We start from the raw sequence: 22,787 nt of genomic DNA on the forward strand, positions 1-22,787 counted from the left end.
CACTAATAAAACAGTTTTAAGGATGAGAAATCTTAGCGAACAAGAGTGGAGTGGTTCGAAAGGAGTACCCATTAGGAAATTTAAGACTAAATTTAAGTCCCATAAGGGAACTTGGAATGGACTTGGAGGATAGACATTAGTTAAACCCTTTAGAAATTGTATTACTAAGGGTAATTTGAAATGCGATGGCTCCTCTGCAGTGCGCTTGAAGATAGATAGCGCTGCGAGATAGCCCTTGATAGTGCCAACTTGAAGGCCTGAATTTGCCAAATAGAGTAGAGAGGATAACACTGTTGGTGTACCACATGAAAAGGGGTCGATATTCACTTCTCTACACCAGATGCAAAATTTGTTCCAACGGCAGCGGTATAAAGACTTTGTTGCCGGCCTTCTGGCTGACAGCAACACCTCCATGACATCATCAGGCAGGTCCCAATCCTTGTATCTCAACCTTTTAGAAGCCAAGCGTGAAGGTTGAGGGTTCTGATGTCTGGATGCAGAACCTGACCTCCCTTCTGTGAGAGAAGATTCTCCTTGAGTGGAAGGCGAATTGGAGGGCAGATGGACATGTCCAGAAGGTCTGGGTACCACGTTCTCCTGGCCCAGTCTGGGCCATTAGGATCATGGTCCTCCGGAATCTTCTTAACCTCCTGATCATTTGAGGAATGACAGGGACTGTTGGAAACGGTACAGGAGTGGAAACTCCCAGTCCACTACGAACGCGTCCCCTAGAGCTCCTCTCGGGGGAAATTCCCTTGAACAAAACAAATCGCACTTCCTGTTGGTACTGGTGGCGAACAGATCCACTTGAGGGGTTCCCCAAAGGGCGAAGATCTCCTGAAGGACTTCCTGAGCTAGTTCCCACTCGTGGGAGACTGTGCCCTGCCTGCTCAGAGCGTCCGTCGTCAAGTTCTTCTCTCCGGCTAGGTGAACTGCCGATAGAGAGATTCCTTCTTGGATTGCCCAAAACCAGAGCTGCATTGCCTCTCTGCACAGTGGCAGTGATCCCACGCCTCCTCTATTGTTGAGGTAGTGCATGGCCACTGTGTTGTCCGTCATTATCAAGACATTTTTTCCCTGTACTGATGGCAGGAAAGCTTTCAGCGCTAGTCTGATCGCTCTCAGCTCCAATAGGTTGATGTGTAGTCTGGACTCCGATGGAGACCAACGACCGCTGATGGTCAAGTCGTTGGCATGGGCTCCCCACCCCGTGAGTGAGGCGTCCGTGACTACTGTAATCTCAGGCCATGGTTGCCAAAACAGTTCTCCTTTCAAAATGTTCTCTCGATAAGCCCACCATTGAAGGTCTTGGGCTACCTTGTCCGGAATCCAAAGGAGATCTGTCATTTTTCCTGAGAACTGCGACCACTGGGTTCTTAGTGCCCACTGGAGAGATCTCATTCTCAGGCGAGCCACTGGCACAAGGAAGATGCAGGATGCCATGAGGCCTAGCAACCTCAAAAAGTCAAAGGCTGGGAGATGTTGGGCATTTTGAAACTTGGTGACCATCTGCAGAATATCTTGAGCCCTCACCTCTGGTGGCGAGGCTTTTCCCAGAGAAGTGTCCAGGACCGCTCCGATGAACTGGAGTCTCTGTGATGGTATCATCTGTGACTTCTTTAAATTGAGGGAGAAGCCCAGTTTGTGAAGGAAGTGGCAGACATAATCTAGCTGGATCTCAGCTTGTTCAGAAGATACAGCCCTGATCAGCCAATCCTCCAGGTAGGGGTAGACCTGAATCCCTCCCCTCCTTAGACTTGCAGCCAGTACCGACATTAACTTGGTGAAGACCCTCGGGCGGAGGTCAGCCCAAATGGCAGAACTCGAAATTGATAATGAGAGCCGCCAATTGCGAACCTCAGGTATTTCCTGTGTTTGAGATGGATTGGCACATGGAAATAAGCATCATAGAGGTCCAGAGATACCAGCCAGTCCTGGAGCTGGAGGGCCTGAAGGATCTGAGAGAGAGTTACCATCTTGAACTTGTCCTTCCTGAGGAACGTGTTCAATTCTCGTAAGTCCAAGATAGGTCTCAGTCTCTGTCTTTCTTCGGTATGAGAAAGTAGGGGGAGTACCAGCCCTTGTTCCTCTCCGCTACAGGTACCGGTTCTGTGGCACCTTTCTCTAGCAGGTCTACAATTTCCTGCAAGAGGAGCGGATCTGGAACTTTCAGAGAGCTGTTCCCCGGTGGATGACTCTGAGGGATGTGTAGAAAAGGCAGGCAATAACCTTGGGCAACTGTCTCCAATGCCCAAGCATCTGACGTAATAGCCTGCCATTCCGTCAGATGTTGAGTTAACCTGCCCCCTAATGGTGTCTTGTGAGGAGAGTCCTCAGAGCGGTTTGGAGGCGGCTGATGCAGATGCCGAGGGTAAAGAGGCATCTGCTGCTGCTGCGGCTTTTGTATTTTTAACTCGTCCACCTCGGGTGAATCTTTTCTGACCCCTTTAAACCGGCTGTCCTCTGCCTCTTCCGAATGCGGAATAGAAGCGAAAGGACTTACCTCTCCAAGATGTTCCTGAGGGGTGATATGGTGTCTGACAGATTGCAGCTCCCAGGGATTTTGCTGCTGCCTTTGATGTTTGTAGCTTTTCTAAACTGTCATCCGCCTTCTTACCAAACAAAGAAGAGCCGTCAAAGGGCATATTGAAGAGTCTGCTTTGCACATCTGGAGCAAAACCAGACTTTCGCAACCAAGCAAATCTCCGGGTTGTTGTACTTGCCGCCATGGCCCTGCTGATGCTTTCAGCAGAATCGATGCCAGTTTGAAGGGATTCGCACATTGCGTCTTTACCATCCTTAATGATGTTTAGAAACGCTTTCCTTTATTCGCCCTCCGGGAGGCAGTCAGCCGCTGATGAAGCACACTCCCATAGTGTGTGGCTGAATCTTGCGAGCTACAAGTAGCATTGATGGATTTCAACGCCATGCTACATGCAGAAAATACTTTTTTGGCCATAGAGTCATATCTCTTTTCATCCCTGTCCTGTGGAACAGTAGGGTAAGCCGAATTACTACCTGATGAAGTTGCTGCCTGAACAACCAGACTCTCCGGAGTTGGGTGTCTGGATAAATATTCAGGATCAGCAGTAGACACCCTATATTTGGCTGATAATTTTTTGTTAACCGCCGGGATAACCTCAGGGGTTTCCCAGTTTGCCAATATTTTCCTTTGTAATGCCGCATGAAATGGCACCACAGGATCCTCCTGTGGACCTTTAACCAAAATGTCTGTGAGATTGTCTTGCTGAAAAGCAGTTGAGGGTGTAGACCACCCCATAAACTCTATTATCCTTGCCATCAAGGTTCTATCAGGGGTTTCAGCATGTTCCCCTGGGTCTGGTTTGGCAAATTCCACTTCTGGGGAAGTGTCCAACCCACTTGCTTCATGTAAGGATTCTTGGAGGTCTTTTAACCTACCTTCCTCAGAGGTAAATTCCTCTGGTACAGGAGTTGCAGATCCCTGGTGTTTCCTGATCCGAATTTTCCCCTTCTTCATAAATAGATGATAAGGCTCTGGAATGATCAGATCTTGGAAATGGTATAAATCCCATTTCCAGAGCAGAAGGGGCCAAATTCATCATAATTGGCTGAGAAAACGTCGACGTCGTCGACGCAGACGTTAAAGGCTTCGAAGCCATCGAAAAAAGGCATCGAGAAAGTTGGTAGAGGCCTCGAGGAACTTGAGAGTATCAGAATTCTACTCGAGGTTGTCGACGAAATTCTCGTGATCGGGGCTGTGGGTATGGCCACTGAATGTGAGGTGGCCGTGGGTTTGTCCTTTGTCGGTGTCGAAGACGGCGTCGAATTGACTGACCTGTGCGTCGAAGAACCCTTCGATAATGGCGTCGAAGACCTAGCACGAGAATGTCTTTTGTGATGGCGAGGAGACAAATGTTTCGACTCCACCGAGGAAACTTTCGAAGAAGTTTTAACTGCCTTACCTCTCTCGAGCTTCCCCTTACGTTCCTTCAAGGCTTTCGCCGTCGTGGACATGCAGTCCTCGCACTCCGAACAATGGTGCTGGACTCCCAGGCACCACAAACAGATCCTGTGAGGATCCGTCAGTGACATTTTCTTTCCACAGTTTCAACATTTTTTGAAGCCGGACCGTGGAGTTGTCGGTTCGGATGAGGAAGCCATCGAGTACGAGTCGGTATTCTCGAGGAATAATGAAGTATATTTGATTGAAGAACTGAGCAACGATATTCCGAGGCACCACAAAGCACGGAAAAACGGAACTGAGCAACGGACGCTGCGTGTGGCTATTTATGAACATGGTGACGTCGGCGCCGATATGGTGGCTGTCAAGGGACACCAACTCGACGCATGTCGATACGCAGCGCCCTCTACTGAGAAACAATTTTCCGAGGCCAGCAAGCTGGAGACGAATTATCAAAGATAAGGAATACGTCGGAGGACACAATCCCTTTGAAATCTATTTTTTTGAGAATCTATTTTTGATGCCTGCTCTCCTGAGCTGAGACACACTTGGCTGACTCTAAGGACTTGATCCAAAGAAGTTAGCAAAGGCTGCTGACTTGTGGGTTGCCAACGGGGCTACCCACAAGGATTCTGGGCCAACTCAGAAAAAGGATGATGGGAAGCAGCAAAAGAAAGATGGCAAAGAGAATTCTTATACCTCCAATCCAAAAAAGGGCCCCAAACAGAGAAAGGGTAAGCCAGAAGGGAAACCGAATCAGGCTAGTGAAACCTCTGGTGCCAAACCAGAGGGAGGTCAGCAGAAACCCCCATTTGTCAAAACATTTGGAAAATGTTATGCTTGTGGGTCTACTGACCATGTGAAAGGGGATCCCAGATGCAAGGGTAAACCTTCAGGGGTCCACACTGCCCACTTAGCCTTTTCCCCAAAGCGAGGAGTACATGTGGCAAGTGGAAACTTTGATCTATTGGCTGAAGACTGTCACGACCCCGAGATTATTACGCCGGCGAACCGGCATCAGGACCTGGCGTTTGCCCTGGCGCTTGGGTCATCAGCGTCAATGCTGTTAGCGCACTACGGGATCCAGCTGGCCTTGCGCTCTGTCCTTGCCCCGAGCACCTGCCTCAAGCGTTCCAAGCCTCGTTTGAGGAATCTTCCTACTTAGGCCACGCCCCCTCAGACCTCGCTGCTCCTAAATCGTCTCCTTGTGGTAGCAGCGTTTCGTTCCTTGATCTGTTTTTTCCTGTCTGCTTGATTCCTGGTATTTCGACTCCTGCTTGCCATTTGACCCTGCTTCTGGATTACGTTCTGTGCTTTAGACGTTCTTTGTGCTTCACACGGTAAATGAACTTGGACTGCTTGGTACTTTGCCCTGCATGCCACTTTTGAAGTCTGTTTGCCGGCTCCCTCCCTGCTCCAGTTCATTCGTCTAGGACCTGTGTTTTGCCCTCTTCACTCCTTCTCCCCAGCTCTCATGGAGTGACTTCTCTCTGTGTCAATCTCTGCGCTCTTGATTCCTGTTACTCTGCGATCAGATGGGAACTGTATTGCTTACCTTACACACACTTACCATTGGATTACTGCTTGCCCGCACCTCACGCCATTGGAAGCTCTGCTGACTGAGTGAAGGTTGTGGTCCGAGTCTCACGTTCGGATACTACCTTGGACGCTCTGCTGATGTAGGTAGTAAAGTAGAGGACGCTCTCCTGCTTCCCTGTGTATTGTGATTGCTAACCCCCCTAGCTGCGTCCTCGTTCCGCCCGGGTCAGGGATCTCCTCAAAGGTTTTGACTCTACAACAAGGATGCTTTGCTGAGTCTACTGTGGACTCCTCATCTTTCCTTCAGTTGCGTCCTCGTTCCGCCCGGGTCAGGGATCTCCTCAAAGGTTTTGACTCTACAACAAGGATGCTTTGCTGAGTCTACTGTGGACTCCTCATCTTTCCTTCAGTTGCGTCCTCGTTCCGCCCGGGTCAGGGATTACTCTGTACAATCAACACCACCTTCATTACTTTGGAGACTCTTACCAGTATCATCCCTGATTCCAGCTTGTGTCATAACACAAGTAGGTATACCGACAATCCAGGGACACGCACAGGTTAGCTTGGGGAATTGCGGGGGTGGGAGATCGGCATACGTGCCAGACAACAGTGTTTAACAGTTGCCTTGTTTTTCTCCCTTTTAGCTCTGCTGTTTGTCCCGCCTTTTTGCCCGAGCCCTCTGCCTGACAGGTTGTACTACCCTGCAGGCGGTGCTCTCGGGAAGAAAGACTAGAAGGCGTGAGGTCGGCTTGGTTGCTCGGACCACCGACGGAATCTGCGGAGCACGACAAAGACCCCATTGGAGTTTCAACCAGTGTTTCCTTAGTATCCCTGGGTCTGTGGGAACAGAAGAATTCCAGATAATACCAACGAATATTACAAGGAGAGTGTACTTGTGAATGGTCAGGAGTACCCTGCCATTAGGGACACTGGGGGCCAGCATTACAGTGGTGGATAAAACATTTTGCAAACCTGAGGGTGTTGCTAAGGCACCCAAAGACCTCACTAAGCTTGCTGGAGGCCCTGTCCAAATGCTTCCAAGACTACCAGCTCTCATCCAGTGCAACAGTATGACTGTAAGGATACCTGTTAGTGTCCAAAGTGGGGTGCCTGGGAGAGTCCTATTGGGGAATGATTTAAAAACTCTTGGAGTTGTATCAAGCACCCCCAGGCCTCCTAGTAAAAGGAAACAGGAACAGACAAAGAAGGCCAGAGAGAGTACCTTAACAGGCTCTCAAGTGGATGTTACAGAATAAACTATAACACCCAGTCCACAGGAACTGCTAACTGCTATTCCTAAGAAGAAGGAGACAAAGGGGAAACCCAAGGTCTCAATGGAAAAGCCAGAGAGCACTCCTGTGCAACCTACAAGGACATCCCCGAGAGGACTGTCCAAAGTTAAACCTGTGACTGCTCCACCAGCTGAGGCTGAGTGTAAGGAACAACCAGGAAAGGTTGAATCAGCTGCTGAAGATTCAGAGCTGGAAAAAGATCTTCCCCCTGTTAGAGATCTGGATCCTAAAGACCATCCTGAACTGCAGTCTTTACTGGCAGAAGGAGGCCCCTGTAGGGCAGACTTCAGCAGAGGTCAAAGAGAGTGTCCTACTCTTGAAGGACTACACCAACAGGCAGCTTTCCAGCTGGATGGTAAGATGGCCTCTTCTACAGTGAACCTACTGAGTCTATCCCAGGGGACTACAGAAGACTTGTAGTGCCTCTAGAGATAAGACAACCATTCCTACGGTTCGCCCATGAGATTCCTTTAGTTGGTCACTTAAGCTTTAAGAAGACCAAGGAAAGGCTGTCTCTGTATTTCTACTGGCCTAAATTGAGGTCTGATATAGACAAATTCTGTAGGAGCTGTCACATTTGTCAGACATCAGAGTGGAGCCAAGAATGTGTCACGTTTGGTGCCTCTCCCAGTGGTAGGAGTCCCATTTGAGAGGGTAGGAATCGAAATTGTTGGTCCCTTAGACCATCCAACCTCTTCAGGCAATCCATTTATATTGGTTGTAGTAGACCATGCTACTAGGTATCCTGAAGCCATACCTATGAGGACTGTTACAGCTTAGGCTGTTGCTGAGGCCCTATTTGGTATTTTTACAAGGGTAGGTTTTCCTAAGGAAGTAATCTCTAACAGGGGATCAAACTTTATGTCCCACTACATGCAAGCCATGTGGACAAACTGTGGAGGGACTTACAAGTTCTCAACTGCGTACCATCCCCAGATAAATGGGTTGGTAGAGAGGTTTAATCGAACTATGAAGAGCATCATAGGTGCTTTAGAAGAGCCCCTTAGAAGAAAGTGGGACCTTCTACTGCCATGTCTTCACTTAGCTTACAGAGAAGTCCCTCAGGAGGGAGTTGGATTTAGTCCCTTTGAGCTTCTCTATGGTCATCCAGTTAGAGGTCCATTGGTCCTAATTAAGAAGGGGTTGGAGAGTGCTCCTTCCTCCAAGCTAGTGAGAGCCACTGACTATGTGCTCGGTCTCCGGAGCAGAATGACACACATGATGACAGAAGCATCTGATAACTTGAAAACAGGTCAGGCTCTGGGGATGCATTGGCATGACCAGAAGGCCAACATGGTTGAGTTTACTCAAGACCAAAACGTTCTAGTTATGGTACCTACAAGGCAGAGGGCCTTAAAGGACAAATGGATTGGACCCTTCAAGGTTGTGGGAAAACATGGAGAGGTCAATTATTTGGTGGACTTGGGACTAAGGAGGCCCCAGGGTCTTTCACACCAACCGTCTAAAAGCCTGTCTCTAGACCAGAAGTAGGAGCTTTGCTTCTAGCTTCTGCTCAGGAGGAGGAGGAGAGTGAACCTCTACCTGATCTCCTCAGGGGACAACCTTTAGATGGGAAGATAGACGGAGTTAATCTCTCTTCTAATCTGACAGTGGAACAACAGGAGGAGTGCAAGTTTCTGTTAAATCAGTTTGCCTCCCTGTTTTCACTATCACCAGGCTTGACCCCTTGAGGCCATCATGATATTCTCACTGGTGACAGTTTACCTGTTAAAAGCAGAGGTTACAGGATGTGAGACCATGTAAGAACCCACATAAAGGAAGAGGTCAACAAGATGCTTGATCTTGGGGTAATAGAGCCATATACAAGTCCATGGTCTAGTCCAGTTGTACTAGTACCACAGGCAGGACCAAAGCCGTTGAGATTCTGTGTGGACTATAGAGCTCTTAATGGAGTCACCACGACTGATGCCCACCCTTTACCTAGGACAGATGAGCTGGTGGACAAACTTGGTTCAGCCAATTTCCTCAGTATATTTGACCTAACCTCAGGCTATTGGCAAATAGTTCTGCGAGACCGTGCCAAGGAGAAAACTGCATTTTCAACCCCAGGAGGCCTCTCCCAGTTTGAGGTTATGCCTTTTGGACTAAAGAATGCACCTGCTATATTCCAAGCTCCTGACTAAAACCTATCCTTTATTGTACAAACGGATGCTTCTAATACATGTATAGGTGCAGTTCTGAGTCAGCTGGATGAGAAAAGCAGGGAACACCGTATCTGCTTCATCAGTAGGAAACTGAAGGACCCTGAAACAAGGTAGGCAACCATAGAACGTGAATGTTTTGCACTTGTGTGGTATTTGAAGAAGTATAGACCATACTTGTATGGATCTACTTTTGTAATTCAAATAGACCACCAACCCTTGAGATGGTTAATGCAGATGAAAGAGGAAAATCCTAAATTGTTAAGCTGGTCTATCAGCCTGCAGGGGTTTGATTTTACCATAGAAGATAGGTGTAATCACCAAAATGCTGATGGTCTCTCCAGAAAGTATGACCGACTGGAGTAAGGAGAGTCATCCAGGGGACGATTAAATCCTACTGTCCCTTAGTCTGGGGGGACGAATGTTAAGCAGAATTCTCAGAAATTTGCTAATTCCTCTGTACCTTAGAGACCCCCAGCACGTTTGCTGGACTCTATGACTTTTTAATTTTAACTTGGAGAGAGTGAGACCTTTTTACCCACTCGTGTATTTTTTTGTGATTTTAACACTGTATTTGTTATTTGTTTTGGATGACAAACTCCATAGGCATCATCTTTGCATTGTGACACACAGGACTGTCAGTGCAGTGGCACAGGGAAGTCTCTTAGATTTCCCAAAGGTTTAAATACCTTCTCTTGGTGAAACTACTGTTTCCAAGAGCAGCAAAGAGAAATGTTCTTTATTTATAATTTGTAACTTTCTAGACCCAACACACACTATCTTACTATAGGGTGCTGGAGGAGTTACTTATATCCCCTTAGTCTAGTTTCTCATGTAACTTTTTTTATGTTACCCTTTGTACAATTAATGGCTGGTGGCAGTTGTTTACTTTTAACTACCGTTGGGAGTTTTTACTGCGGGCTGCGTTCGCAACTGCAGTAAGGCACCCATGGGTGCCCATTTTGTCAAAATGGCCCGGTCTTCTTTTTTCGCCATTTCTTGTTGGAAAGGTCCTTCTTGAGGTTTACTCTGTGTGCAAAACCAGGTTTGGTCCCTTTGTTTGTTTTGTCTTTGGTGGGATTCACGAGTGAAGCCCACCTCTGGCTCCAGTATGTCTGACAGGGGCAGGAAGTGAGGGAGATGCCCGAAACTCTCTGAGTTTAATCCCCTTGGTTACAGGAATGCACCCAGAGGTGACTGGCTGGCTGGCTGGCTGGCTGGCTGTCTGGCAAGGACAGCCACCCTGCTATGTGATTGACAGCAAGGCTGGAATGAATGGGAGAAACTTGCATAAAAGGCAAGGCTTTTTTGCTTGGAAGGCAGAGTCGACCACTGGACGAAGGAATCCGAAGAAGAACTTGGAAGAGACGCCTTCTGCAACCCCTGGACCATTGGTTTGCCCGGTCAAGCCCTCCTGCTGTGCTGAATCTCTGAATTTGCCTCGACTAGAGAAGCCCTGCAAGGACGACTTCTCCCCTTGAGTTGGTGGGATCAATGAACTCAAAGGGAACTCGTTTGGACATCCTCTCTGAGTTAGCTTTACTTCCACTGCTGCTGCTGCAGGAACCGAAGTGCCAGGAAGAGGAACACCAAACAGAGTGCATCACTTTTAAGACGGACCCGAGCTGCTGGAAGATCCTCCGGACTCCCAGTAAGCAGGACTGACCAAGCCTGGGCCACCTCAACAGAGTGCTGGACTCCAGATGTGAGGTAACGTCCAGAGTGGTATCAGTGAGACTGCGGTGGTGCTATTTGCTGAGACGCGAGGAGCTGAAACCATGAAGTGCCACTGAATAGAAGTTTGTCCTTTTCTGTCGTCGACCGTCCCGTTGTGTTGCAGGAGTCCCCAGAAGTCTCCCCTCTTGCCCCCACGACTGAGGTACAGGACCAACAGAATCTGCAGAGCCACACATGAATAAAAGCCAGCTGGAACCATTTCTTCTAACCAAAAGGTACTGTAAAGTTTGAGAGGACTTACCTCTTGTTGTGGTAGCGTTACTTGATCTCAGTTGAGATTTGTCTTGGTTGCTTCTGTAGAGTTGCTTGCATCTTCTACCTCTCACAAGCCTCCCAGCTTGTGACCCTAATTTGATTCTACTTTTTCTACAAAGACTTCTAAAACATTGTGCAAGACTTTTACTTACCTGCCAGAAGTACTTCAGCTCACCTAGACCTTTGCCCAATTGTCATCGGCTGGCCTGGCTCCCTGAAAGACTCTTCTCTCCTCTGCTTGTGTCTTAACTTCCCTCCAAAAAGGGTTAATTTACTTTGCATTGGGGCGGTTCAAAAGTACTTACCTGCTTCAGAATATTTGTGTGATCTCTTGTTTTATTCTGAAATCTCTTTACTTTGACACTAATCTCAGTATTGCTCTAAAGGTACCAGTGATATAGTAATGTCCACAGTGTCTTAGCTATTTAAGTCGCCGGAGGGTATAGGAAGTTTCTGTGTGCCATCCCAAATGGGTATTTGCTGATTTAGAGAAACAGAGTGTGTATTTTGGAGTGTATTTGAGTGTTACTATTATATTGCCCCTTCTGAAGAAGGCTATTCAAACTGTCTGTTAAATAAATTAACAATTGTTTAATCAAGAAACCTTGAGCGTAAGTGTTTATTTGGATACTTGTCACTGTGAATCTCTGTGTAACTCCCCTACTGCTCACATTGACCCCTCTTGAGATAAGCCTGGCTGCTCAGCCATACTACCAACCTGTGTAGTATAGACTTATACCAAAGGTTGGGTTCCTATTGCCAGGAGGTCAAGGTTGTTGTAGTGCACCCAAAAGGTACTGCTCCAAATCCTGCCCAACATGTAGTCTCCTGGGGTAGACTCAATAGGTTCACTGTAGAGGAGGCCATTCTCCCAGTAAAGCCTATGCTTCCCTGACACTTGCCCTTCCAGCTGGGAAGCCTCCTTTTGGCGAAGACCTTCAAGAGTAGGACACTCTCTTTGACCTCTTCTGAAGTCTGCCCTAGAGGGTCCACCTTCTGCAAGTAAAGTTTGCAGTTCAGAATGGTCTTTAGGATCCAGACCTCCAACATAGGGAAGGGCTTCTTCCAGCTCTGTTTCACCAGTAGCTGTTTCACCACTTTCTGCTTGGTCCTTCCACTCAGCCTCAGCTGGGGAAGGAGTCACTGAGTTGATCTGGGATTGTCCTCTCGGGGATGTCCTTGTCCTTAGTACAGGTTTAAGTATTATACCTTTCTTTCTTCCTGAGACCTTGGGTTTCGCCTTTATCTCTTTCTTTGGCCTGGAATTACAAGTGTGTTCTTCCCTTGGACTGGGGGTTATAGGAATCTCTGTAACCTCCAATTGAGAGTCATCCAAAGTTGCCTCTATGGCCAATCTTGTTTGCTCCTGCTTCCTGTTACTGGGAGGCCTGGGGGGTCTTGATACAATGCCAATAGTTTTTAAGTCATCCCCCAACAGGACTCTCAAGGGCAGCTTGTTTTGTACACTGACATGTATTGTAACACACATATTATTGCACTGGATGAGAGCTGGCAGTATTGGAACCATTTGGATTGGGCCTCCTGCAAGTTTAATGGGACCTTTGGGTGCCTTAGCCACATCCTCAGGTTTGAAGAAACTTTAATCAACCACTGTAATGCTTGCTCCAGTGTCTCTAATGGCAGGAGTCTCCTGACCATTTACAAGTATACTGTCCTTGTAATATTCTTTTGTGTTATCTGGAATGGAGTTGTACACATCCACATTCTGTTGTTCCCACAGACCCAACGAAACACTGGCTGAGACTCCAATGGGGTCTTCAGCCAATAATTCAAAGTTACCACTTGCCATATGAACTTCGCCCTCTGGGGTGACGGCTAAGGAGGCAGTGAGGACCCCTGAAGGTTTACCCTTACATCTTGGATCCCTTTCTTTTCACTGGTCAGTTGACTCTCATGCATAGCATTTACCAAATGCTCTCTGTAATGGGGGTTTCTGCTGGCCTCCCTCTGGTTTAGCACCAGATGATTCACTAGACTTAGGTTTTTCTCGGATTTACCCTTATTTTGTTTGTGGCCCTCTTTTGGATGGTTGGAATTACAATTCTATGTTCTCTCTTTCTTGTGCTGCTTCCCCTCATCCTTTTTTGTGAGTGGCTCCAGAATCCCTGTGAGTGGCCCTGTTGGCTACCCACAAGACAGCAGCCTTTGCTAACTTTTTGGGATCAATCTCTGTTAAGTAATCCAAGTGCTGTCTCAGCTAAGGAGAGGAGGCATCAAAAATAGATTCTAACAAAAACAGATTTCTCATTCCATCAAAGGTGTTCACTCTGTAACCCTTAACACAACCATTTAAGTTTTTCAAACATTCACCGAGGGGTATCAGTCTTTTTGAGGGCCTGAAACCTCTTAAGTTACTGGGAAGGAGTCTTCCTAAATCTGGCTATTAATGCCAGCTTCACAGATTCATACTCTTGTCTCTCAAGGACATCCAACTCAATTATAGCTTCAGGTGAATTCTGGGGGAGCCTAGACAAAAACCAGGGAATTAAATAATCCCCTTTGAGTCCCTGAATCCCATGATTGTATTCAAAAGTACTCAACCAATCCAACATGTCAGTTTCACATCATACATACTTGCTGCTTCTTTGGGCAGGCGAGACCTCTTGGGGCTGGAAGACCTAGAGGACCCTTGGAGGGATGCAGATTCAATAGACATTCTTTTCATATGCTTTTCATGTTGCATTTCCAACTCCCTGATTCTGATGTCCTGATGTTTGGCTGCTCTTTGAGCATCTAGTCTTTTGGTTTCCAATTCTATTCTCATAATCTCAAGAGAAACATATCCTGGGCTCAATGTTGGACCATGGGGGGCTCCCGATGGAAACAGGCTGAGACAACAAGGCAGGTTGTGGCAGAGATAGATCCTCACCCTGAGACTCTTCTACTTCTCCTGACCCTATTCTGTCATCCTCATCATCATTTTCAACACTTCTTGGGTAAGTAGGTGTTGTAGGCCTATTACCCAAACGTTGGTGATTCAACAACCTTGTAATCAATTCATTTTTCTTTCCTTTGACAGTAAGACCCCTGACTTTACACATGTCTTTCAGTTGATCTAGTGTTAGAACGAGCAGGGCTTCCTGACTGAAGTTATCCATATTTGGCATGTTACAATTGCTTTTTACTTTCTGATGGGGTTTAGCCTTGTGGAGGTTTAGTTGAACATAAGCACAGCAAATTACTCAATGTAACAACTCTACACAAATCCTCACCGCCTGCCACCAGTGTTAGGCAAGATTGTCTCTAGTAACCCTGTGGGAGTCTACACCAACCTTGTCCTCTTGGCAATAGATATCCAACTATTGGTATAGGTCTTTACTACACATGTTGATAGTGTGACTGAGCAGCCAGACTTAACTCAACTGGGATCATTGTGAGCGGTAGAGATGCAACATAGAGAATTCACAGTTACAAATATTCAAATAACACGTATACTCAAGGTCTTCTAGTAAAATAATTATTTATTTAACAGTTAGTTTTAAATAAGCCTTATTTAGAAAGGGCAATTGTCAACAATAAAAATACACTTCAAAAACACTTCCTCAGATTTACGTTAAGCAGGTAGATACCCTTTTTGGATGTCTCACACACACACTTCCTACACCCTGAGGTGACTTCAATTGCTAGGACACTGTGGACATTGTTATATCACTTTTTAACACTTAAATGCAATATTGAGGTTGTGGAAAAGTAAAATGTTAGAAAAGGAAACAAAGGTTAAAAAGTTCTCTGAACAGGTATGTACTTTCCAATCCCCCAATGAAGTATAGGTTAACCCTTTCCAAGCAATACACGTAACTTATGTACCACCTATGATGGACAGTTAAACACCAAGTCAATAGATCAGAAGAGTCTGCAGGGAGCCAGGACAGCCAATGTCAATTGAACGAAGTCTAGGAGAGCTAAGGCACTTCTTGTAGATAGCACAAACGTCTTGCACAATGTTATATAGAGAGTTTGTAGAAAAGAATCACTGTTTGGCCACAAGCTGTAAGACTTGTGAACACAAAGCTGCAAGCAACTCTGCAGAAAACACAGCTACTGTAAGTCTCCAGTGAGACAGACAAGCTACAGACCAAAAAAGGTAAGTACCCCTTCAGTCAAGACAATACCTTAGGTAGGCAGAAGAGGGTCCAGCGGGCTTCTGATCCTGTTGCACTCCTGCAGATCCTAGGTTCCTGGGCCTCAGTCATGGGGACAAGAGGGAGAAGGTCGCCGGCAGCAATGGGCTCTTCCCAAATCAGCAGCACTTTGCTGTTTCAGCTACCGGTCAATAGCACCACTGCTGTTCTTAGACACCTTATGGGCTTCCCTTGCTTCTGGGGTCCACCACACTGTTGAGGTGGCTCAGGCTTGGGTCGTCCTGCTTCGAGAGGGTCCTTAGGATCTTCCTGGAATTTGGGTTCGGCTTAAAGACGATGAACTTGTTCCTGGTGTTCCTGTCCCCTGGCACTTGGTTCCAGCCGCAACAAGAAGTATAGCCAGCAGGGAGAGGGGTTCCAGTAAAGTTCACCTTGCGGTCGATTGGTCCCACCAACCCAAAGGGGAGAAGTTGTCCATTCCGGGCTTCTCTACTCCATACTAAATTTGGAGCTTCAGCACTGCAGCAGGGCTTCACCAGGCAAACCAACAGTCCAGGAAGGTGTATCAATCTTCTCTTCCAGTTTCTTTCTTCGGATTCTTCATCCAGTGGTCGACTCTGCCTTCTGTCTGAGAGACCTCGCCTTTTATGCAGGTTTCTCATTCATTCGCAGCCTAGCTGTCACTCACACAGCAGGGTGGCTGTCCTCCAAAGACAGCCAGCCAGCCAATCACCTTTGGGTGCATTGAGTTGACCAAGGAGACTAAGCACAGGAAGTTTCGGGCACCTCCCTCGCTTCCTGCCCTGCCAGACACACTGGAGCCAGAGGCAGGTTTCAGCACTGAAACCTGCCAAAGACAAAATTAACAAAGGGACCAAACCTGTTTTGGTGTGCAGAGTACAACCCAAGAAAGACCACACAAGCAGGAAATCGTGAAAAAAGAAGACCAATGCCATTTTGACAAAATGGGCACCCATGGGTGCAATACTGCAGCTGAGGATTCATTATGCGGTAAAAAAGCACACTGGTAGGAAAACTAAACCACTGACACCAGCCATTAAAGGTCATGAGGGTAACATAAAATATGTTATATGAGTAAGTAGACAAAGGGGATAATAAGTAACCTCCCAGCACTACACATACGATGGTGTGTGCTGGACCTACAAAGAGAAAAAGGTAAGTAAAGTCAATTTAGTAGTAGTTTATCCAAGAGAAGGTATTTAAACCTTAAGAGACATCCAAAAGACTTCTCTGTGACACAGCACTGAGGGTGCTGTGTGTCATAATACAAAAGATGATGCCTATGAAGCTTGTCAGACTCCAAAACCAAAAGAAACACAGAGTCCTGATCAGATCAAAAATACATGAGAGAGTGAGAAAAAGGTCTCACTCACTCCAGAATAGAAAAATCAAAAGTCCCAAAGACCAGCAAAAGAGCTGGGGGTCTCTACCGTAGAGGGGAATTGGTACAGAAATGAGAATTCTCCCTAACACTACTTGTGCACAAGAATAAATAACCTTTACAAGACAATAACCTATGTGCTCCCGCAATCATTTCTTTAAAACATATTTAATGTTCAACTGAAAAGTACACATCCGTAAATGACATACTTTTACAGACAAATGTGTTTTTGTGTATCAGTGATCTTATCTAAGGAAACTAGTTCTTCCTCAGATGTAATTTCTTTGGTTACACATTTCCTATCTCTTTGGGTAGCAACCAGAATGTACAAAAGTGGTCAACATTTGTGAACTGTATCAAACTAACTAATCACACTACCAAAAATACCATCATAATTGACACAAGTAAACACAAGTTGTGACAATGACACAATGTCAAACTTTCATAGTTGAAGTGTCACATTTCCAAAAATGCCAACACATGCTTCATTTGAGTGACACAATATATTTATTGGTGAACCTGTCATATAATAACAAAACAACAGGAAGGGTTGGGGACTCAGGTGGGTAACAGGGAAAAAGAAGAAACACGTGATTATCAATTATTTTCTTCCCGCAGTCTCGGCACTTTTTGAAACCGGACCGAGGGGTCGTCGGGTCGGAGGAGGATGCCATCGATATCGAGGTAAATAGTAGTTATTATATACGTTATCTTGACGAGAACTGAGCAACGGTGTTCCGAGGCACAACGAAGCGCGGAAAAACGGAACTGAGCAACGGACGCTGCGCGCGGCCTTTATAGGCAGGATGACGTCGACGTCGGCACGGAGGCCGTCGAGGGTCATCGACTCGGCGATCATCGACGCGCAGCGCCCTCTGGCGAAAAAATTTTCCGAGGCCAGCAAAGCTGAAGGATTTCTATCTAAGATAAGGAATACGTCGGAGGACACAATCCCTTCGAACATATGTTTGAATGTTCTTAGCCTTCATAATTACTAAAGATATAGGTTAAACATTTTGCTGTTAAATCATGTACCTTGTTATCTGAATTGCCGTGCCTAAATTGTTGATAGTTAATCAGTCGATCCCAGGATATTTGTATATCTCTGTGAAATGTATTAGTATTGAACTCTTCTTGGTTCATTTTGTTAGTATTTTAGCAATTCACAACTATTAGCCTTGCTGCAACATAAATAAGAATGTTGTATAGATTGAGAATATTGATTTTTTTTAAATACCCATAATTCATCCAAGTATAAATAATCAATAATCGCATACTGCAAGGGTTTGTGACCAGTAAAATGTACCCTTGTTTTGACTAATGTATCAAGCATTATGGTTCCTTTGTGTTTCATGGCCATGCTGTAATTTAAATATAGTGCTGTTAGTATATTCTTTGTAAAGTAAAAACGTTAAAAAAAAACTAAACAATGTTTTTGAGATACATTCTACATGGCACTTACCTATGTAAAGCTTAAGGTCTACATTTTTCTGTTCAAATAATAGTATAAGAACTTACAAACATATGTTTTCTTGTTGGCATAACCTCATTACTACAACATAATTGATCATTACATATTTCTTCTTTTTTTCTTTTTCCTTGACAACCACCTGCCCCCCCACCTTCCTGTTTTGCTGTTATATAACAGGTTCACCAGTAAATATATTGTCACTCAAATTATGCAACCACATATTTAAGAATGATTGCCCTGAGGAAGCTCACTGTAGATATCTAACATGATTAGATCTTCAAAGTGAAACACATGCTGGCATTTTGGAAATGTGAAAGTTTGGTATCATGACATATTTCAAAAGTTTTCTTATGGTATTTTTGGTACCGTTATTAGTTAGTGTGATACAGTTCACAAAGTTTGATCACTGATACACAAAAAACATGTGTTTGTAAAATTATGTAATTTACGGATTTTGACATCAGATATGATTTTTTTTAAAATAGGCTTCTTATTGTCTTTTAAGACACCAAGAGCAAAACTCGCTTTACACTATTTAAATGCCTTTGGCCAGAGGCACTATATAAATTGCCCATAGGTAGATGCATGTAATTTAATGTCATTCCATGTTTAATGAATGTCTCTTATCACTTTCAAGTCAGACCTCTATCCATATTGCTCAATTTCAGATATCTTTCTGGTGAAAAGTCAGCTTTCCTTTAGTTCCCCTGGCACACTTCCCCCACCCAAAAACATATTCTCCTATTCTTTTTTTATATTACACTCTACACTTATATGGTCAGGTGCAGCAGAGTATAATTGATACTTCCTTTGCTCAAATGCCAGACCAGTTGAGAAGGGCAAAAATGTCAGAATACTAATGCTACCGAGGGCCTGGTGAGGGAAAAGGCTAAGGGCCTCATTACACGGTATGCGGTAACCATGGCGCTATTAGCGTCATTGTTGCCGCCGGTATTTTACTGTGTCCGCCTTGGTGGATGGCGGAATTACCGGCCTACTCCAAGGTGAGCGGGGCCGGTATTTCCCCATTCACCAAGGCACTTCCCCATTCCCATTTTTGCCCCCATAGGGCTCAATGGGAATGGGGAAGGAGGTAATTACGGTACTGCAAATTGCGGTACCGTAATTAGCACCAAGGTCCCTTTGCAGGCCCGTTCCTTAACACCAGCCGTTGAGGTCGGGTGTGGCAAAGGGACCTCGTAGTAAGGCGGTAAGAGTTTACCGGTACCGGTGCCCTTACCGGTATCGGTAAACCCTTAACGCATACCGTGTAATGAGGCCCAAAGACTCACATGTGCAACGTTGAGAAAGAACACGTAGGGACGGCTAAGTGGGGAATGCTGGCAAGAACCAGGGGAGGAACGTTGATGTGGCCCAGGTAAGGGAGCAATACTAATGACCATGTGGGGACAGGTTCTGAGAACCAGTAGTGGAACCCCTCCTGCAGACCACATGAGCAACTTTGCAGTGGATTGGATACAGACCTGCTGAAGACATGAGGACACTTATGACAATTCTGAAAGGAATGTTGTTGCAGAGAGATAAGGCATGCTACCTACCATGAGAGGAATGCTTCAGAGGAACAGCTTCCCTTCAAGTCCAATCCTGACTTCTGCCATTCCATAGGGTGGTCAAGAACCAAACCTCCCCGATGCCAGGTATAAATAACTCAACCGATCTCTGAGTTGAAGATGAAATCTAGGGTAACGTTTTAAATCAAATTTCTTAAACCAAAATTTCTAGGAAAATCCACAATGATCTCGACTGGCTACAGAAGTCGCTTGGAAGGCATACATGAGAGACGTGTAGGATTGATTTAATGTATAGCAGTGGCATCATGGGTATAGTAAGGCACTTTATTTCCTATAAATACTGGCAGGGCCAGTTTATCACCTTCAGACAGAATTCCAAAAACATAGACTCAGAGTATGATGGCTGAGTGCGGGCGGAAACATTGCTCTGCCTGATGAGAAACCCACAGATGTGCCATACTGCACAAATCAATACAGACACATAGTGCCTTGCATAGTACCATGTTTAGAGAAAAGGGTTGTAGTGATAAGTGGAAATACAGTAATAACAGTTTCCAGAAAGTCCTGGAATGGGTGGCTCTGCCACATCGTAGAGTCAACAAGAAGACCCCGACATTTGTGGTCTTGCCCACCACATTCTCAGATGGAAAGCGGCAGAGCGAGGACAAAGAAGGAGGGGGTAAAGGGGAAAGCCCAGCTCAGTGATGGTTCAACATTAGGTCCAGAGAGAGCCACCATTTCATTGCGATGACGAATGAGCTGAAAAAGTAAGTTCTTTTCATAGTGGGTTTGTGGTGGGTCGGAAGGGTGATCAGTGGGAGGGGGCATGGGGAAGGGGTATCTCAGAAGTTGCTCTCCTTTTCTAGCGAGGGGCACTGCATGGCAGATTCCGGGCTCCTCGGCTGAAGGTCCCGCTCCATCAGTCGCTGGATGCGGAAGTTTTCATAGTGGATATTCTGGGTAATGTCCTTCAAATCCTGCAAGTTAGACCTGTGCGAGGAAATAGAAGCAGAATGTGAGACATGAATGGGTAGCATCAGTAGAATACAATAAAAAAGTGTCTTTGGGACATACAAAAATAACACCTCTGATGCCCACCTTTTCCTCTCTTAACCAAATAGTGCAAAACAGGGGACCGTGTTGGACTTTTTTGTTTTGGAGTTTTACACAAGTTACTGTCTGTGACGGAACTTGGAAAAGCCCACTTTAGGTGAAAGGGTTGTAACCCCTTAGGTTTAGCCTGAACTACCCAAAGGTTTGGTAGCAATGGCTGAGTAGCCAGGCTTAGGCTTGGAGGGATAAGGGTTGTAGAGAGGCACACAGTACCTAGAGCAAACAGTTGGTTCAAGGAAACACTGACACACTAGGAGTTATATAAAAATAGTTATTTATTGTATACATACTAAGGCCCTTATTACAAGTTTGGAGGTGTCCCACCGGTAATTCCAGCCAGATACCAGCAAACTGCCCCTACTGTTACCAGCACCTGATATCCCTGCATTACTGGGATATTCCAGGTGCCAGCAATGGCAGGAAATCCCCTTTCCATGGAGGCTCATAAGACTCCATGGATGGTATTGCTGCATTTCTTTGCTGGTGTGGGCCTGATTTACTGGCATGTCAGGCGTGGAGGTAGATCTGTGACCTCCACTGGCAAACTTGTGTTTCCCTGGTACAGGAAAAAGCCGGTGTACGGAATTATTAGCAATTTTACACAACCACAATATTGAAGACACCCACCGCTACGAGGAACGCCGGAACAAACTCCAAAGCTTCCCGCATATATCAGTGGAGACATTCGTCAAACTGGTGAATCAAAGCAACAAATGAGGCTCCCCTGCGCGGATTTCCCCCTCCCCAACCCCCTGACATTTACAAATCAATCCTCTCACAAGGTACACCATTGGAATCCTACAGGAATGTCCTCAACCAATCAATAACAACAGGGAAAGTGCCACAATCCTTCAAATCAGCATACATCAAGCCGCTCCTTAAGGATGCAGTAGGAAATGTAGAGGACCTCTCCAATTACAGACCCATCTCCAACATGCCGTACCCAGCTAAACACCTGGAAACACACATATATAGAACAACCCAAGAATGTATAGAAGAACACCACATATTAAATCAGGCACAGGTAGGCTTTAGACCAATGAGAGGAACGGAAACAGCACTGCTCTCAATCTGGGATGATCTAAAGGCAAACGCAGACTCAGACAACAGCGCCGCTTTGATACTTCTAGACCTCTCTGCGGTATTCGACACAGTTTACCACAACATCCTCATCATGAGACTGGAAGAATTTGGAATCACAGACAAGGCCTTAGTATGGATCAAATCCTTCCTAACAATCAGAACAGAAACAATATGGATGAAACCTTTTAAATCAAATCCAAGAGAATTGTCATGTGTAGTCCCACAAGGATCATCCTTCTCCCATCACTATTCAACATCTACCTGTCGTAATTAATCAAAATCATCGAAAGACATGGCCTCACCTGTTACAACTACGCTGATGACACACAAATAGTCTATAAAAAACAAGACTCACAAGAAGAAAACTCAACATTAGAGAACTGCCTTTGTGAAATATACAGCTGAATGAACTCAAACTACCTCAAACTCAAATAAGTTGAACTCAATAAACTCAAATAACATAGCTGGGAACTAGACAGTCAGGAAAGAAAAAAATAAAGAATATACCTACCACGTATAACAACCGGATACATAGAACAAGAATTACATGGATTAAGAGACATAGGACCCACTAACCCAAAGTTCAAATTTCTGCATTTTTCTTTTTTATTATTTAGTATTTATAGAGCGTGCAACAGTCCGGGGCATCGTGGCGCTTTTGCAGACATTTGAGCTTAGTTGCAATATACATATATATTTACATGTGATGGTACAGATTTACATGGTACAGATATGGTTTATAGGTTCAGGGGCGGTGTTAGATGACTATGGTAGTTTTGAGAGATTTGCGGATTGCTGGGAGTGAGGTCTCTGCTCTTAGTGTGTTCGGGAGTGAGTTCCATAGTTTGGGGGCAATGTGCAGGAAGCCGATACCTCCTGCTTTTGCTCTGTGGATGTGAAGTTTATTGGTGTGGTTGGTTCTCTTGGGGCGAGACGATGTATCTCTAATGATGGTTTCTGAGAGATATGTTGGGGCTGGGGGGTTAAGGCATTTATGCGTCAGGGTGGGTGAGTGTCTTGAATGCCATCCTTTCTCTAATGGGAAGCTAGTGGACATCTCGCCTGGCCTGTGAGATGTGGTCTCTTTTGGGGATTCTGAGGGCTGCTCTAAGTGCATTGTTTTGAACAGTTTGGAGACGGTTGAGGTTTTTGATG

At 45.6% G+C, this 22,787-nt stretch overlaps 1 protein-coding gene across 2 annotated transcripts in view; it reads right to left on the reverse strand.

The window, feature by feature from the left end:
* Nucleotides 1-19,746: 19,746 nt before the first annotated feature.
* SEPTIN12 (septin 12) overlaps nucleotides 19,747-22,787 on the reverse strand; it is a 552,608-nt gene continuing 549,567 nt past the window's right edge. For both annotated transcript variants that reach the window (XM_069646026.1, XM_069646027.1), the window contains one exon: nucleotides 19,747-20,426. In XM_069646026.1, coding sequence (XP_069502127.1) covers nucleotides 20,279-20,426 — 148 coding nt within the window. In that variant the 3' untranslated portion in view covers nucleotides 19,747-20,278. The remainder of the gene's footprint in view (nucleotides 20,427-22,787) is intronic.

The sequence above is a fragment of the Ambystoma mexicanum genome, chromosome 2p, assembly GCF_040938575.1.
Source record: "Ambystoma mexicanum isolate Mex_15411 chromosome 2p, UKY_AmexF1_1, whole genome shotgun sequence".
Taxonomy (NCBI): Eukaryota; Metazoa; Chordata; class Amphibia; order Caudata; family Ambystomatidae; genus Ambystoma; species Ambystoma mexicanum.